The 16,131-nt window shown below is 56.3% G+C and overlaps 1 protein-coding gene across 1 annotated transcript in view; it reads right to left on the reverse strand.

Annotated features, from left to right (window-relative positions):
* PTPRN2 (protein tyrosine phosphatase receptor type N2) overlaps positions 1–16,131 on the reverse strand; it is a 639,986-nt gene that overhangs the window by 19,228 nt on the left and 604,627 nt on the right. Inside the window, exons 18-20 of the mRNA XM_077761727.1 lie at positions 6,737–6,856; positions 5,628–5,794; positions 498–551 (exon numbers count right to left, since the gene is read on the reverse strand). Of these exons, the coding sequence (XP_077617853.1) occupies positions 498–551; positions 5,628–5,794; positions 6,737–6,856 (341 nt within the window). The remainder of the gene's footprint in view (positions 1–497; positions 552–5,627; positions 5,795–6,736; positions 6,857–16,131) is intronic.

Consider the following 16,131-nt stretch of genomic DNA (forward strand, 5'->3'; position numbering starts at 1 on the left):
GTCTGAGCACCGCTACTTACCGGGGTGAGTGTAGCCCATTTGGGTTTTGCCCAAAGGCCAGACTCACGTAATCAACTGGGGGTAGCCGCCCTCCATAAGGGCGGTCTGTCCCTGCTCCTACGGCCGCAAGCAGCTCTCAGCAGCTCGGCCCCACACCGCAGCTGAGGGACCGGTGGCTCAGACACGGCCACGGCCACAGGCACCGGCTCAAGGGTTTTAAGAAAATCTAGGGCGGCGGGACCCAGGCAGCTGGGAACTGGCTGTGGGAGCGCTCGGTGGCTCTCGGGAGAGAAAGCAGGCTGCCTGCCGCTCACGCAGGGGTGAGTGCAGTGAACACACAGCAGCGTTTAGCTCGGGGGCCTAGAGGATGTCGGCTGTGTCTCTGGTTCCCTTCAGAAGCGCCAGTGAGGCGCACTGAGTAGGCAGAGAGGGACTCGCACACTCCGGCGGGCTTTGGAGGCGCGAGCGTGTGAATCCACGTGAGAACTTGTACTTGCCTGCAGTGAACAATTATTGGACAAGAACGGCCCCTGTAGCACTTGTTTACTTTTCTGAAACAAAAAGAGACAGAAATTACAGTTATGCACCACAACTCCCATCTCCAGTTCGCAAAGTAACTCCTAAGCCACAGCAGACGGACCCGATCTGTGGCACCATTTACAATAGGCTGAGTTACAAAGAAAGTCAAAACCACACACGTTTTCAAAGATTTATTTTTCTTTTCAGTTTTAAGTTATNGCAGACGGACCCGATCTGTGGCACCATTTACAATAGGCTGAGTTGACAAAGAAAGTCAAAATCACACACGTTTTCAAAGATTTATTTTTCTTTTCAGTTTTAAGTTATTAAACAGAGCTTTAAAAACAATTCTTACATTTTCACAACTTTCCTTTCCCCTGACAAGCAGGACCCTGATGGCTGGGACTTCTGCCTGCCACGCCCCCGCCACACCCCAGCCACACGTCTGCGGCTCCCCTAAGGTTGACTTTTTTGTTGTGATGTGAGTGTCTATACTCTGCTAAAATTGGTGAGTTCTGCAGTTTAGTGCTCAAAGTTTCTTACATTCTCCACATCATATTTGAATGTAATATGACTCTATTGTCTCAACACAGAAGCTTAAAGGTCTTTTTTGATGCGTGTGCAGTGGGTCGGGGGTGTCTACACTGCACAGAAGCCTGCGCCACATCAGAGAGAAGTCCTTCCTTTGTACGCACTTGAACATGTTGATAAACACCTTTGTTGTGCAGATTTCAGATCAGGATTTATGAAAATTGACAAGGAGCACAGGTTATTTCGTGACCAAGCCCTAACTAACTCAAAACAGAGGGCTGATTTAAAATTCACTGTGTGAGCTCCAAATCTGCTGTAAGTCAGTGAAACAACTAAACTTGCTTACAAAGTACATCAAAATTCTCAGTAAAATGGTTCTGAATAGAGAAAAGTAAATGAAAAAAATGTGGGGGGGCTGTGTTCTAAATTATTCTGTATGAATTTCTACAACGTATGATGTGAAGCAAAATAAAAAAAGTAAGAAAAACGGTGCAAAAAAAGAACGTTTCCCTTGCACCAGATTTCTTTGCGAAGGCTTGCCCACACCTTCTGGCCTCGGGGAGCTGTCGGAGGGGGAGGGGGCTGGGGGAGAGGGCGGCCGGCCCAGGCGCGGAGCCCCAGGCGCAGAACTGGTTGTTTCAATTTCCTCTACGGGGTGAACAACGAGGCCCCGTGCCCTGCCCCCCCAAGCATGAGGGGAGCCCAGGCGTGAAAAGCCCCTCACACGGCCGCACCCACGCGTCTGGGGCAGCACGGGATCTAGGCCCGCCCCTGCAGCAGTTACAGCTCACAGAACGCCGACGTCTTACAAACGAGAAGACCCACAAACGTGGGTCGGACAGGCTGCTCGGTGTCCCCAGGGCCACGGTGCATTTCTGCTGGAGCTGTGGCTCACGTTGGAGGGACGCGCCGATGTCAGGGCATAGCGGGAGGGTGAAGGAGGCACAGGCAGGCCACGGCGCCCTCAAAGTTCGTGGGCCTTTGAGAACAAAACAGATTGGAAAATAGATCCACTCATTTCTCCTAAAACTTTCCATTCTTGGGGCACCCGGCTGGCTCAGTCAGTAGAGCCAGTGACTCCTGGTCTTGGGGGTGTGAGTTCCAGCCCCACGTTGGGTGTAAAGATTACTTAAAAACTAAAAAAAAAAATCTTCAAACTCCCATCCTTGACTTGGGCCGTAAAGTCAACACAAGCTTTGGGTAAAGTCAACACAAGCTTTGGGTTTGCCAAAATAGAAGCCAGACTCCAGGACGTACCTCAGATGTGAGCAACTCGAGGCCCGCCAGCTCAGCCAAGGCTGTGTGTGCGCACACGCGCACTGTATGCATGTGTGTGTGTGTACTGTGTGCGTGTGTGTACTCACAATGTGCACGTGTGTGTACACACTGTGTGCGCATGCACCGGGTGGATGTGTGTGTATGCACTGTGTGCGTGTGTGCCCCGTGTGTACTGTGTGTGCATGTGTCCTGTGTGCATGTGTGTGTACGCACGGTGTGCATGTATGTACACACTGTGTGTGCNCGTGGAAACAATGAGCCGCGTGGCTGAGAATTTTATTTACGAAAAATCACGTGCTTGTCTCATCGCGACGGAAACCGTCACAAATAGAAGGGCGGGCGCATCCCATCGTCAACAAAAGCGTTCATTCACCTGGTCGACCCAAGATAGAGACGCGGGTTATTCATGAAGGTGAGCCAGACACAGCTGTCCTGTTTCACTCGATTAGAACAAATCATCAGTAAGCAAACGGTTGCAAACATGGAGAAAAATGGATATTAGATATATTTCAACAGGAGGCATTCACTGAGAAAGAACGATTAGTAATACAAACCGACCCCCGGGTCACTGAGGGAGAAGGAGCCGGCATGCAACCCACAGCGAGCAAAGGTCAGAGGTCGTGAGAGGCTCAGGAAGGGGGCTCCCCACACTGCCGGGCAGCAGAGTCACAGCCTCCAATGATCACTTTTGTGACTATGCAACTGGGCTCATATTACTAGCTGCAACATCACAAAAATGACACTGGCCACCGCTCATTAGCTGGCAAAGTAAGGGTCTGTCCATTTCTACAGGGATCAGCGTTGGGAGTGCCGTTGCACACAGCAAGAAGTGAGAGAGTCAGAGAGAGAGACGGAGGGAGAGAGAGAGAGATAATTTTTAAAAGCAAAGCCCTCACATGTGATGCTAATGATCTCAGCTTCGGCAGTTTCTCTTTAAAGTGTAAATGTGCTCCCTCTGGGCTCCAGAAGTGTGTAATTACACATCCCAGTGCCTGACGCACACACTGGCCGGAGCGAGGGAAGGCGGGGCGAGCGTGCGGGGCGGGGGAGGAAACCTGTGCGTAAGGTGACCAGTGTCTTCAGAAGCCGGCGCCCCTTTCCGGTGGCTGAGCTTTGGGCGGCTCTTTCCCCCAGAAAACCGCAAAGCAGCAATCCGTGCCTGAGCACGACGCTCCCGAGATCGTGGCGGCTCACGCCCTTTGTCGGGCTAGTCCCTGACGGGCAGGCGGGTCTGGAAGCCTGGGTGGTGCCAAATGAGGCAAGCCGGCAAAGCTCCGGGTGTGAATAGACTTGCAAATTTCGATTTAACAGAAACCTTCTGGAGCCTTATCTCCTAAGCCTCTGGGGAAAGGGAACTTGGGCGATCGGTGTTTTTCCATGGCAGGTGATAAGCAGGATGGCTGGCCGTGTATTGTTCAGGTCCATATATGGATACGGACGCGGACGGGCGCCCATATGCATATATGTACAAACACACCGCGGGAGCATAGAGACAGGGGTCCAAATGAAGTGCTATCTGTGTAGCCACATCCATTTTGCCAGTAATGACTCTATTTTGAAGGCTCTATCCCAGGAAATGTGCCCTAGGTGAGATTTTTAGATAGCACGTCTTCAGAAATGAATTTGTATTACGAAAGCGTATAAAATAGCCAGGAAGCTGGGATGGGGCGGGAAGGAACTGTGTGGGGCTGGGGCTCCGGGATGTGTGCAGGACTGGACGCAGCGTGCGCCCTCCACCTCTCCTGGCGAGGTGACGGGGCAGGGGCGGTCCCCAAGCGTGCACCTCGGCCGTGACGCCTGGTGCGTGTCTCTCCTTGAGCTTTCACATGCTCTTTGATCCAAAGAACCATTCGAATAAAAAAAATTTTTGTTCTGCTTTTCAAAGTAGACTTAAAGGCAAAAGAAACAGTATCATAATAACCTTGAGAATGCCTCACTCAGAAATTCAAGCAATCCAGAGAGAAGCCTGAAAGCCCCTCTCTCCAACGACACTGTGCATTCCAGGATGAACACCCTGAAGGCACAAACCACCTCACGACTGTGTACGATGCTGGGTCAAGGCGTGTCTAATCTCCTAATTCCTTGTTTTGGATATTTGTCTGAGTTTGTTACTAGGTAGGTTCCCACCAGTGATGTGTAAGGGAGGCTCTGCGCAACGGAGAGCGTGCTTAGCGTGCTTCACGTGCTGCTCGAGACCCGCATGTGCTTGGCGGGTGCTGCTGCACCCCTGTACTGTGGCCAGTGCTGACCTGGCGCTATCGCCGAACCTGATGGACAGTCAGGCTTCCATAGGACAATTCCCCCTTTTCTGCCTCGTTACTGCCTTCCTGAAAGATGGCGCCCAGCACTCAACCCACAGGTCAATAAATACACTTGTAAGCAACACAGCCCCCTCGGCGACCGGCTAACCACGGTGTGAACAACGACTGGATGTTTTCAGACTGTTGGCTTCAAATTGCGCTAAAATACACATGGTCATGCGCTAATTCCATCCAGGCTCCCCTGCCCGAGGTCCAAGGTCATCCGGGGTAGAATCTGGGCCCACACTTGTTACGTCGCTTCATTGTGTCCAACCAGAAAGTCTCCAAGCTAACCATCTACCTTTTCCTCATCATCACCCGTTGAGGCATAAACTCTAGGACGCTACCACTTAGAGAATCTAATCAGAAATGACGACCTTATTTCCACAGTTCTAAGGTATCTCTGTTCCCCATTTTAACTCCTCTAAAACCGGAAAACATCTTGCGGTTAATATGTACCATCAATATAATTCCCCTCTCCTCCCCTCTCTCATATATCATGTAAATACAGTTGACCCTGAACAGCATGGCGTTGAGCTGTGTGGGTCCACTGATGTGCGCATTTTTGTTCGATAAATACAAGGCAGCGCTGAAAATGTATGGTCTCTTCCCGGGGATTTTCTTAATCACGTTTTCTTTTCTCCAGCGCACTTCACCGTAAGAATGCCGTGCATGATACACAGGATACACGAAATATTGTTAACTGACTCTAGTTCATCGATAAGGCTTCCGGTGTACAGCGGGCTGTCAGTAGCTAGGTTTCAGGGGAGTCAAAGGTTAAAGGTGTATTTTCAACTGTGTGTGTGGCTCCGTGCACAACGCCATGTTGCTCAAGGGTCAGTTGTATATTTATAACATATACAAATATAAAACAGGTGGCGTGTCTTATAGCAAACGGCCTCTTAGACGCAGGAGAGCTGTGGCCACACCGCGTCCCCTCCTACCCGACGCCCGCACTGCGAATGCGCTAACTAACCCCTGGTGCCCCGTCGGTCGTACCTGCGGAAGTCCAGGAGGGATCTCGCGGAGGAAGGCACCCCGCGGTCGCACCAGCTCAGGAAGTGGAACTGGGTGACGGTGCGCGTCTCGTTGGTTTGAAGGTTCTTCAGGTAGAAGCTTCTCACGAGGAAATCCTCACACCAGATGTGCTCAGAGACCAGGTTCACCTGGACGGGGTTGGGGGGAGGGCATTGGGAACATAAAGCCTCGTCCAGACACGGAGGGACTTGGAGGAGCCAAGGGCGAATCCCCTGGGGGAGGCTGACAGCTGATGGGACGTCCCCTCCCACTGACTCAGTTTTAACAGAGTTTATGCAAAAGATAACTTTGTGCGTTTTGATGTCACAGCTGCACTAGTCAAATTACCAGAAAAATGTGTTTGGATTCAAAGCTATCCCAGCTTTTGTCTTGTATTTCTAAGCCGTATAAACCTTCAAGAACAACCGTACTTTCGGACAAATACCAGTGGGTCCCACCATAACTTAAATTTCACTGCAGTGGAGAGAAGACCAGAGGATTCACACAGAAGCCAAGACCTGGCGTTCCTCAGGGTCAAGGCCATTCTCAGCCCCCTAAAAGCCACGACTGCGGGCTTTAGGATGAATCCTCACGCTTCCGCCACGGGCCTTTGGGATTCAGACGAATTTTAATGCAAAACAACGGATGCACACCGGCACTTGCTGAGCCGCCCGTGTTTGCTTGGTTCCTTGTCGATGTGGGTAGAAAGTCCGGCAAGAGAAGGAAGCTGGCCACCGGGCGGCCCCCGAGGAAGGGCCAGTCTCAGACACAAGCCCCTGAATGCCAGGCAGGGACCACTGAGCTAGCCCTTCCTAAAACGGACCCTCTATTCCTCAGGGCCCGGCTCAATGGGCCTCCCCGGGAGGTAAATGTTTGGTCTTTTCTGTCTGGGTTTGGACTCAAGAAACTTTAAAGGTGAAGACCGTGCCATTACGGCAGAGCCGGAGGCGCCGCGGCACGGCTGCTGGGAGGGTCTGGGTATCTGGGGACCCCGGGGCCCCGGGGCCGCCTGCCCGCCCGCCGGCCTTCCCACGGGCGGCTCCCACCAGGGATGCTGCTCTGGGGCCTGTGGGCGGCGCTCTGGGCCGTACCTCGTAGATGTGGTAGAGGTTGGAGCCTTCATCTGGCCAGTAGTGGTAGCACTGCCGGACGCCGTTCTCCGAGAGGGAGGTCAGCATGACGATGACCACGCAGCCGCTCTCCCACACCATCTGCAGACAGAGAAAGGCCCACGGCCACCGTGTGACAGGCTGATCCCCCCACGGGACACGTGTGCTCACGGGGCGCAGAGACATGGGCCAGGTGTGCACCGTGCACAGGCTGGACGCTCTTACACCACCTCTGAACACACCGGCCCCGCGGCCTCCAAGTTCCGTGAAATATTAAACAAAACCACCACCAGCGATTCATTCCGTGCCTCTTAAAACCTCTTCAAATCCACGTCCAGCCGTTTGGCCTCCCGACTTTTCATCTGTAAAGGGCACTTTCCGTAACGCACCCCGAAACAGGCACCAGGGCATCTGAGGCCTTCCCAGCGGCGGGCGGGCCGGCGCCTCTAGGGAAACGTCCCTCCTCCGTAGGGCACAAGCCGAAACTGGTCGACGCCATCGTTATTCTGCGTGATAGTTTTGCTTTGTGCCATCAGAGGCAGGCTCTGCGAGGACTCTGTTCAAAGTGCGTCACTGAAAGCAGTCGCTGGGATGTCACTTACTTACACACAATGTACCAGCGCTGTTCTATGAAAGCAACACCGATTTAATAATTCCTAACGGCCACGTGACAAGGCATCTCCGAGAACAGTGAAGCAGTGGACGGACATTCAAATGTGGAGAAGCCGCAGGGGACTTAAACCCGGCTCCTGGCTTTGTGGCTGTGGGCCTGTGTGTTAACACCTGGAGCACAATTACGAAACCATTAATTCTATGGGCTACGCTGAGGCGGCAGTACCCACTTTTATTAGCAGATTAAGTTACAGAGTGAAGAGGAGTCTGCTCTTCCTGCCACGGGTTGTGTTAACGTCACAGAAGTATTTATGAGTAACGCATTTAGACGTAAGCGCAGTAGCTAAGAGAACTTTGATTTCTTTTATTAAAATTTTAAAATGTTTATTCATTTTTGAGAGAGAGCGAGCGAGCAGGGGAGGGGCGGGGGAGAGGGAGACACAGAATCCAAAGCAGGCTCCAGGCTCTGAGCTGTCGGCACAGAGCCCGACATGGGGCTCAAACTCAAGAACCATGAGATCATGACCTGAGCCGAAGTCAGATGCATAACTGACTGAGCCACCCAGGTGCTCCCTATTTCTTTTAAATATAGAAATGACAACTCAATTAAAAATTTCTTCTAAAAAGTCCACATATCTCAAATATAAAATGCTTTTCTTTCATATTCGTGTAATTAATAACCCCTTTTAAATTGAATTTTATTTTTTAATTTTTATTAAAAGCATTTTTAAAATGTTAGTTCATTTTTTACAGAGACCAACAGCAAGCGGGGAGGAGCAGAGAGAGGGAGACACAGAATCCGAAGCAGCTCCAGGCTGTGAGCTGTCAGCACAGAGCCTGACGCGGGGCTTGAACCCACGAACCGTGAGATCATGACCTGAGCCGAAGTTGGACGCTCTATTGACTGAGCCACCCAAGCGCCCCTTTCAGTTGTGTTTTAAAAACAGTCGTGTCCTGGGGCGCCTGGGTGTCTCAGTCGGTTAAGCGTCCGACTTCGGCTCAGGTCATGATCTCACGGTTCTCGAGTTTGAGACCTGCGTTGGGTTCTGTGCTGACAGCTCAGAGCCTGGAGCTGCTTCTGATTCTGTGTCTCCTTCTCTCTCTGATCCTCCCTTGCTCATGCTCTCTCTCTCTCTCTCTTTCTCTGGTCTCAATAAATAAAACATTAAAAAAAAAAAACAGTCGTGTCCAGGATATTTTCCTCTTTCCACACTGACTTATGTTCCCGCGTGGTGAGATCAGTTGGTACCATTAAGGATCCTCCTCATGTATCGCTTATATTGGAATTTAATGGAAGTCACTGCAGTGTTCATGAAAACGCCCACAAATAAATATGAATTGTGCCCCAACCCACACACTTGCATTTTCCGAGGTGCAAATCTCACAACGAGATGAGCATTCAAGGCATGTGTCCTTCTTGCAGCCCCCAGGCCCCCCGACCTGCCCGCTGAACTGGCCCTTCCAGCACATAACGGTTTAATGTGTCTTTAGAAGCTGGAGAAGCTCATTGAGGCCATTACGAAAATGAGGAGAAACACAGATTTTATGAGTGTAATAAAAATACAATGATCTAGACCATAAACTAATCATCTAACACTCGGCTTGTGCCACCCAAGTGTGACGTTAGGAAGCCCTCACTTGCAGAGGGGTCTCCAGCCGCGCGGCCCCGCTCATTGGTCCGCACGCGGCGCTTTCATTCAGGGCCCGCCCGGCTCTCTGAAGACTTGGTTAAGATTAAATCCAAATGAAACTTAATTTAAATAAACAATCCCAAAGGCACCCTTGGGGATAATATTTCTTTTTAGGTCACTGTGTGCGGGAGCAGGGAGGGGAATTTACTAAATCAAACAAACAGGCGGCCCGCTCGGCGGCAGCATCACAAGGCGGTTGGCGGCTCCGAGCGCGTCGCCTGCGGGGCCTCACCTGTGCGCGGTGGCTGGCGCGGGGCCTCACTGCTCCGGGCAGAAGGTTAGCGTGGGTTCTGCTGGGGACAGGCAAGTTCCGGCTAACTCAGCTTCCGTTTATACCCGGGGACAGGTCCCCCCAGTGCCCCTCGCTGGGCCTGGCTCCTGTGGGGGCAGCGCCCAACTCCAGAAGGGCGCTGTCTGTGCGCCAGTCCTCCTCCTCCAGGAAGCCAGTCGGCTCGGGGTCCCACCGGAAGTGAGCGGGGGTGTCCCGCGGGAGTACTGGTCTGCGGTCCTGCCCATGACCCCTTGTCTGGTGTCAAGTGGATCACTTTTCCCAAACGGGAAGCCGGCGCTTCCGGCCCTGGATCGAAGCAAAGCTGCCAACACGCGTTAAACTGCGCCTTGAGGGCTGGACGGCGGGTGCAAGTTGGCGGCGCGGTGCTCGGAAGCCGGGGGTCCCCCTTCCTGGGGAGCTTCTCGAATGCCCTGGGGCCGCTGCTCAGAAGCCCGCCCGGAAGGCCCAGGACACCCCCATGTTATCGCTCTGCACGGCCCCGGGGTGTTTACGGTCCCGCCAACCCTTCCTGGCGACAGTGCGCTCGCGCTCAGGGATGGATGGGCCTGCTCAGTGTCACGTGCACCACCTGCCGATCCCCGCGAGACCACGTGGGCCAGGCTCCCTCTCCAACATGACGCAGAGAAGACACTCATGGTGACACAGCTGCCCGTGGGGACCTGTGCACGGCCTGGGCAGCAAGCAAGGGGGTAACAGCATTCAGTGGTTTAGACACGTGGCTCACGGGGCTGCTGTCTGACCCAACCCAGTGAGTCTACCGCAGCCTTGATAAGAAAAGCCGTATTGCTTTGTTCCAGGTCCGATTTTGTCTCCAGCAGAAGGGGGTGGCTGTCCTCACCCTTGGTACCTGCGGATGTGACCTTATTTGGGAACAGGGCCTCTGCTGATGTCACGGGATTAAGAAAGGTCATGGGCGGGCCTAACCCAGCATGACGGGGCCTGGTAAGAAGAGGGAGCCCNCTCGAATGCCCTGGGGCCGCTGCTCAGAAGCCCGCCCGGAAGGCCCAGGACACCCCCATGTTATCGCTCTGCACGGCCCTGGGGTGTTTACGTCCCGCCAACCCTTCCTGGCGACAGTGCGCTCGCGCTCAGGGACGGATGGGCCTGCTCAGTGTCACGTGCACCACCTGCCGATCCCCGCGAGACCACGTGGGCCAGGCTCCCTCTCCAACATGACGCAGAGAAGACACTCATGGTGACACAGCTGCCCGTGGGGACCTGTGCACGGCCTGGGCAGCAAGCGAGGGGGTAACAGCATTCAGTGGTTTAGACACGTGGCTCACGGGGCTGCTGTCTGACCCAACCCAGTGAGTCTACCGCAGCCTTGATAAGAAAAGCCGTATTGCTTTGTTCCAGGTCCGATTTTGTCTCCAGCAGAAGGGGGTGGCTGTCCTCACCCTTGGTACCTGCGGATGTGACCTTATTTGGGAACAGGGCCTCTGCTGATGTCACGGGATTAAGAAAGGTCATGGGCGGGCCTAACCCAGCATGACGGGGCCTGGTAAGAAGAGGGAGCCCTGTGCGGAGGCACACGCGCACGGGGAAGCCAGTGAGGCCGAGGCGGAGACGAGTCGCTGGCCGCAGGTCCAGGACCGCGCGGGGCCGCTGGACCGTGGAAGGACGCCCCTCTGGACACCCAGCAGGCCCGCGGCTCTCAGAGCGGGCGCTGCTGTTGCTGTAAGGCCCCCAGCCTGTGGAAACCTGTCGTGGGGGCCCCAGACCCTGAAACGGCCCCTGAGCATCGTGGGGGTGGGGGGCCCACCTCTGCGCAGTCGAAAATGCAGGTTTCATTTTTGACTCCCCCAAAACTCAGCTACTAAGAGTCTTACTGGTGATAAGCAGCAGATCAGCACGTATTTTATCTGCTCTATGTATGGTTTGCTATATTCTCACAGTAAGGGAAGCTGGAGGAAAGAGAAGGTCATTAACAGAGTCGTAAGGAAGAGACTGCGTTTATAGCGCTGTCCTGTCCAGCATCCACGCGGAGTGGCCCCGGGCAGCTCAGACCCGAGCTCCAGGCCCTGCTTCGCACCCGCTGTGCGCCGCCCTCCCGGGCTCGGGCACCCGCTCTCGGCTGCACCTCCTGACCTAGTCAGAGCACGTGAACAGACCCTAGTGCCTCTTCCTCCAAAGTCTGTTTTGAGTCCTAACTACTCAGCAAACCAAACTCTTTCAAAGCCCCGCTGAGAGCTGCTTCAAGGAGAGACGGCCCGGCCGAAGCAGCAACCGCCCAGGCCGTGCTCTCTGCCAGGCACCCAGCCCCCCCCCCAGGCGCAAAATCTCTCCTTCCTGTACCTAGATCTCTTGTGATGTGTCCCTTTCCACCTTGCGTCATCCCTATCACGTGCCCACGTTTTCTCCCACCAGGCTGGCATCTCTGAGGAGACTGGACGCTGGGCTGCCTGCCGTCTCCACCCTCCGCGGCAGCCCCGACTGTGATGCGGGACAGTGGCCGCTTGGTTGAAAACAATACATATGTTTCGAAGAGGTCATTTGAACATGTCTGTAAAGAGACAAGTCGGAGAAGAGAGTTGCCAAAGCCACGCCAGGGGGCGTCCTCGCAGGGCCTGCTTACTGTACAGGACAGCTGTTCATTTTCTAGTTTTTTTTCTTTAGCACATAAACCGTTCGCACTCCTGCGGAGCAGCTGGCACGAAGTAGACGGCTCCTCCCGAGCGGGCGCCGCACCCCTGCATCCCGACTGCACGCTTGTTTCTGCTGCAGTCGCGGTCGTAGGTTGAACAGAGATGATCTTAAGCCTGGCGCTGAGGAAGGAGGCGGACTCATACTTTTAAGTAATGAGAAGTCAATTTTTGAGGTTCATAGCACGTGCGTCTTACTCCTTGTGAGCTCAGAGAGGCCACTGAGCTCAGCGTGGGCCTCGGGAGACCAAACAAGAAAGAACCAAAGGCTCTGCAGCACCTTTTGCAGGGGACACGCCCCTCCCCCGCCCAGAACACAGGCTCCAGCGACCGGCGCCAAGCCCTCCGAGGCTCGGGCTGCTGCTGTCCTGCGGGCACGGGCTCTGTGTCAAAGTCCGCACTTCGGGGACAGTGATCTAAGCAGGTGATGGGCGATGAAATTTCTCTTATGTCTCCCGTGCGACTCACAGTGCACCCGGCTGACCTGCTTCTTGGTAAACAAACATGCCGGTGTGGGCTTCCCTTCGAGACAGAGCGACGACGGGGTCGCGGAAGGCGACGGCGCTAGCGGTGCTGGCGGCGGGTGCGGGACGCGCAGGGGCGGGTGGGCAGTGAAGGGGGTCCTGAGCCCAGCCCGGGCACAGACACCGTGTGGCACCCCGTACACAGCAGCCCGACCTCTGGAATAGCTTTGCTCCGGCAAGAAAGACTTCTCTTCAAAAGCTGAAACGGCCTGCTCGGTTGTCCAGCACACGGGACTCGGCCGGGGCGAGCACCTGTCACTCGGGGGTTCCCGGGGTCAGGACACACCCTTCCGACGGGACGTCCTTACCCCACCGTGAGCGGCCCCCGTGGCGGTGGTCACCGTGGCGATGGTCACCACAGGGATTTGTCTGGACAGGAAGTTACTGCACCTGAGGGGCCTGCCTCTGCTTGGGGCACCTGGAGCCCCCGGCGGTTCACCGTTCAGGGTAAATGTGCGCCTGACGCAGTTTATCCTTAGGTAAAGTGCCCTGCTCGGGCGGCCGCTTTTCAACAGGGGGACCTGCCATCAGGGCATCAGATCCAGCTGTGAGTCCCAGAGGAGGAGGAGGAAGGGAAGGGGGGTGAGGCCGGTGAGGAGGAGGGGTGGGCAGGGAGGGAGGGAGGAGGGAGGAAGAGGGGAGGGACAGGGAACCAGGACTTAGAAGCAGGACGGGGAGCCTGTGCGCCGCTGGGGCCCACGGTATCCGGTGAGAAAGAAACTCGGAAGACGTCTCTTCGCCGAGGCCGGAGCTCGAGGTTCGGCAGGACCGTGCGCTCTCCGCCGCGGTGCCCGGTGGACCCCCCAACCCTGGACGCCCCTGCCGACCGGGGCTTTCCACCCCCAACTTCAAGTGCGGCAGCGTGACACAAGTTTTCTCCTATCTCTAAATGTTTATGACTTACGTACCGGAAATCCAACAGGACGAAATATCTGAGGGGCGACTGGGCGGCTCAGCCGGTTAAGTGTCCGGCTCTTGACGCGGCTCAGGTCATGATCTCACGGTTCCGGGACGGGGCCCCCCGTCGGGCTCTGTGCGGACGGTGCAAAGACCGCTTGGATTTCTTTCTCTCCTTCTGTCTCAGCCCCGCCCTGCTCACGCTCTGTCTCTCTCTCTCAGAAGAGTAACGGGGCCGCCCTCCGTCTCCCCGCCAGACCCGGGCAGTGAGAGCAGGGCAGGCGCACAGCAGCCCGGGTCCCCGTCCCGTGCAGGCCTCCGGGGCCGGGCGTGGGCACTGCCGCTCCTCCTCCTGTGTCCCGGCCCCCCCGCGCAGACACTAAAAAATAAACGCACGATTTAAACCAAGCCCATGGCTTCTGGAAAGAAGTGTGCGTCCCCGGCTAAGACTTCACGGCAGAAAACCTTCAGAGGGTGGAAGACAACGCGACCGAGGGCTGTTTCTCCTGCTGAACTGCCGGCAGCGAGTGTGATGCTGTGCACCGGGCGCCTGACGTGCCCGCTTGGCCCTGGCTGCCATCTGACAGAGCTCGTTCATCAGGCAGGGCGGGCGTGGCTCGAGGTTCGCGAGTGTCCCTTGGCGGGGCTGCCCTGTGGGGGACAGGCGAGCGCACCGCGGGGACCGTCCCGACTCCGGGGGCGGGGGCGCTCGAATACGTTCACATCTGTCAGCAGCCCTCACGGGCCTGAGCTCCTGCGTAGATGGCCACGCCTCCCAGGCTCCCCCACACGTGGTGGGCACACGGGGAAGCTGCCACGCGGAGAGCCCGCGGTTCTGCCGCGTCCTCTGAAAATATGAGAAGAGGGATGACAGGCAGCCACCACCCTTCCCAGATAAGGGTTCCCTGAGGACAGGGTGGGGGTGACGGACCGCATCGGGGTCAGCTGGAGCAGCGCCCGTGGCCGGGGTGGCAATGACTGGCTAAGTTCCCCAGCCCCACCCCTTCCTCCCACTCCCCAGCCAGCCCAGGCTCCCCAGCTTGTGTCTCGGAGATGCCTTTTCTCCCAGAAAGCTGTTCTGATGCTCCTTTGGAGTCGGCTGGCGCTGCGCTCGCCCCCTCAGGCCCCACACCCCCCGGCAGGTGGACAGAGCTCACTTCCCTAGGGGGACCGTGCCCCCGGGGAATGCTTGCCCCCCCAGCCCCCCCGACAGGTGCACAGAGCTCACTTCCCTGCGGGGAGCCCCACCCTCGTCCCTGCACCTTCTTCCTTGTAAGGAGTGCAGGTCGCAGCAAGCATCCGAATCTGACGGCTCTGGATTAACATGTGCCTCCGGCTGGCCGTGTGGGTTTGGGGAGGTCACGTAGACCCCGCTCCCCGGACATCAGCCTTCTTTAGGAGGGGGTCATGGCTTTCTCTGACTGTGGTAAAATACACATGACACACAATGTACCTTCTTAGCCATTTTAAGCGCACAGTTAAGGGGCGTTAAGCACACCCACATTCCTGTGACTGTCAGCACCCCTGTCCCCAGAAGGTGCCATTTTCCCAAACCCAAACTGTCCCCAGTGAACTCCAACCGCCCTCGTGCTGCCCTGCTGCCCCCCCCCACCTGGCCCCTGGCCCCTTCCCACCTCACATGGGGGGGGACCCAGGGTCTCAAGTTCATCCTGGGTCAATGGGGGTATTGACTGAAGTCTGTCTGAAGCGCCTGCCCAGGGTTGAGCATACAGTAAGTGCTCAATTAGTGTCATTCTCCTCTCTTCCCGCCCCTTTCCTCACATTAACTTGGACTTAAACGTCCCCTTTGCACACGTGCGTGTGTGTCTTTCCCTCAGAGAGGCTGTGCAGGCCCCGTTACACACGTGGGGGCATCGTCCCAGTGAGGACACGCCATCCCGCCTCAGGGGCCGGGCCTGCGGACGACGGGCCTTCGTCACCTTCTCCTTCCCTGCCCTCCCGACCCCGCAGCCCTCCGCGCGCGCTCGCCGAGCAGCTGGGCACCTGCGGGCTGCCAAAGGCTGCGTGGGTCCAGTGTTCGCTCCTTCCTGGAGGTTCCCGGAGACGCAGCACGAGCCTCTGGGTTCTGGCCGTGCTGGGCCTGGCTCGCGTCCCTGGATGACCACCTGCCCCGACCCTCACCGCCCCTCTGCCCACCCTCCTCCTCTGTCCGCCTGCCCGGCGGCCTCTCTCTGGACTCCCGCGGCGGCCACATGTCCGTACAGCAGGGCAGTACGAGGGGCTCCACCGCCACTCTCCTTAGCCGCTGTCCGGGGTGGGACAGCGTCTGCCAGGGGCCATGCGCACTTGGAGCCTGTGAACGGGACCTTCTCTGGAAGGTCTGCAGAGGAGGCCACACAGGTCACAATGGACCCTAGGTCTAACGACCGTGGCCTTCCAGGAGGAGGGAAGTTTGCGGACAGAAACACAGACACCCTGTGGGCAGTCACCACGCGGATGCGGGCAGTGGTGGGAGCAGTGTGTCCACGAGCCGTCCACAGCGGGAGCGGTGCGTCCACGAGCCGTGCACACTGAGCGGTGCATCCACGAGCCGTCCACACTGAGCAGTGAGTCCACGAGCTGTCCACAGCAGGAGCAGTGCGTCCACAGCAGGAGTGGTGTGTCCACGAGCCGTCCACACAGAGCAGTGTGTCCATGAACCATCCACAGAGGGAGCAGTGCATCCATGAGTTGTCCATACTGAGTGGTGAGTCCACGA

The sequence above is a fragment of the Crocuta crocuta genome, unplaced genomic scaffold, assembly GCF_008692635.1.
Source record: "Crocuta crocuta isolate KB4526 unplaced genomic scaffold, BGI_CrCroc_1.0 scaffold408, whole genome shotgun sequence".
Taxonomy (NCBI): Eukaryota; Metazoa; Chordata; class Mammalia; order Carnivora; family Hyaenidae; genus Crocuta; species Crocuta crocuta.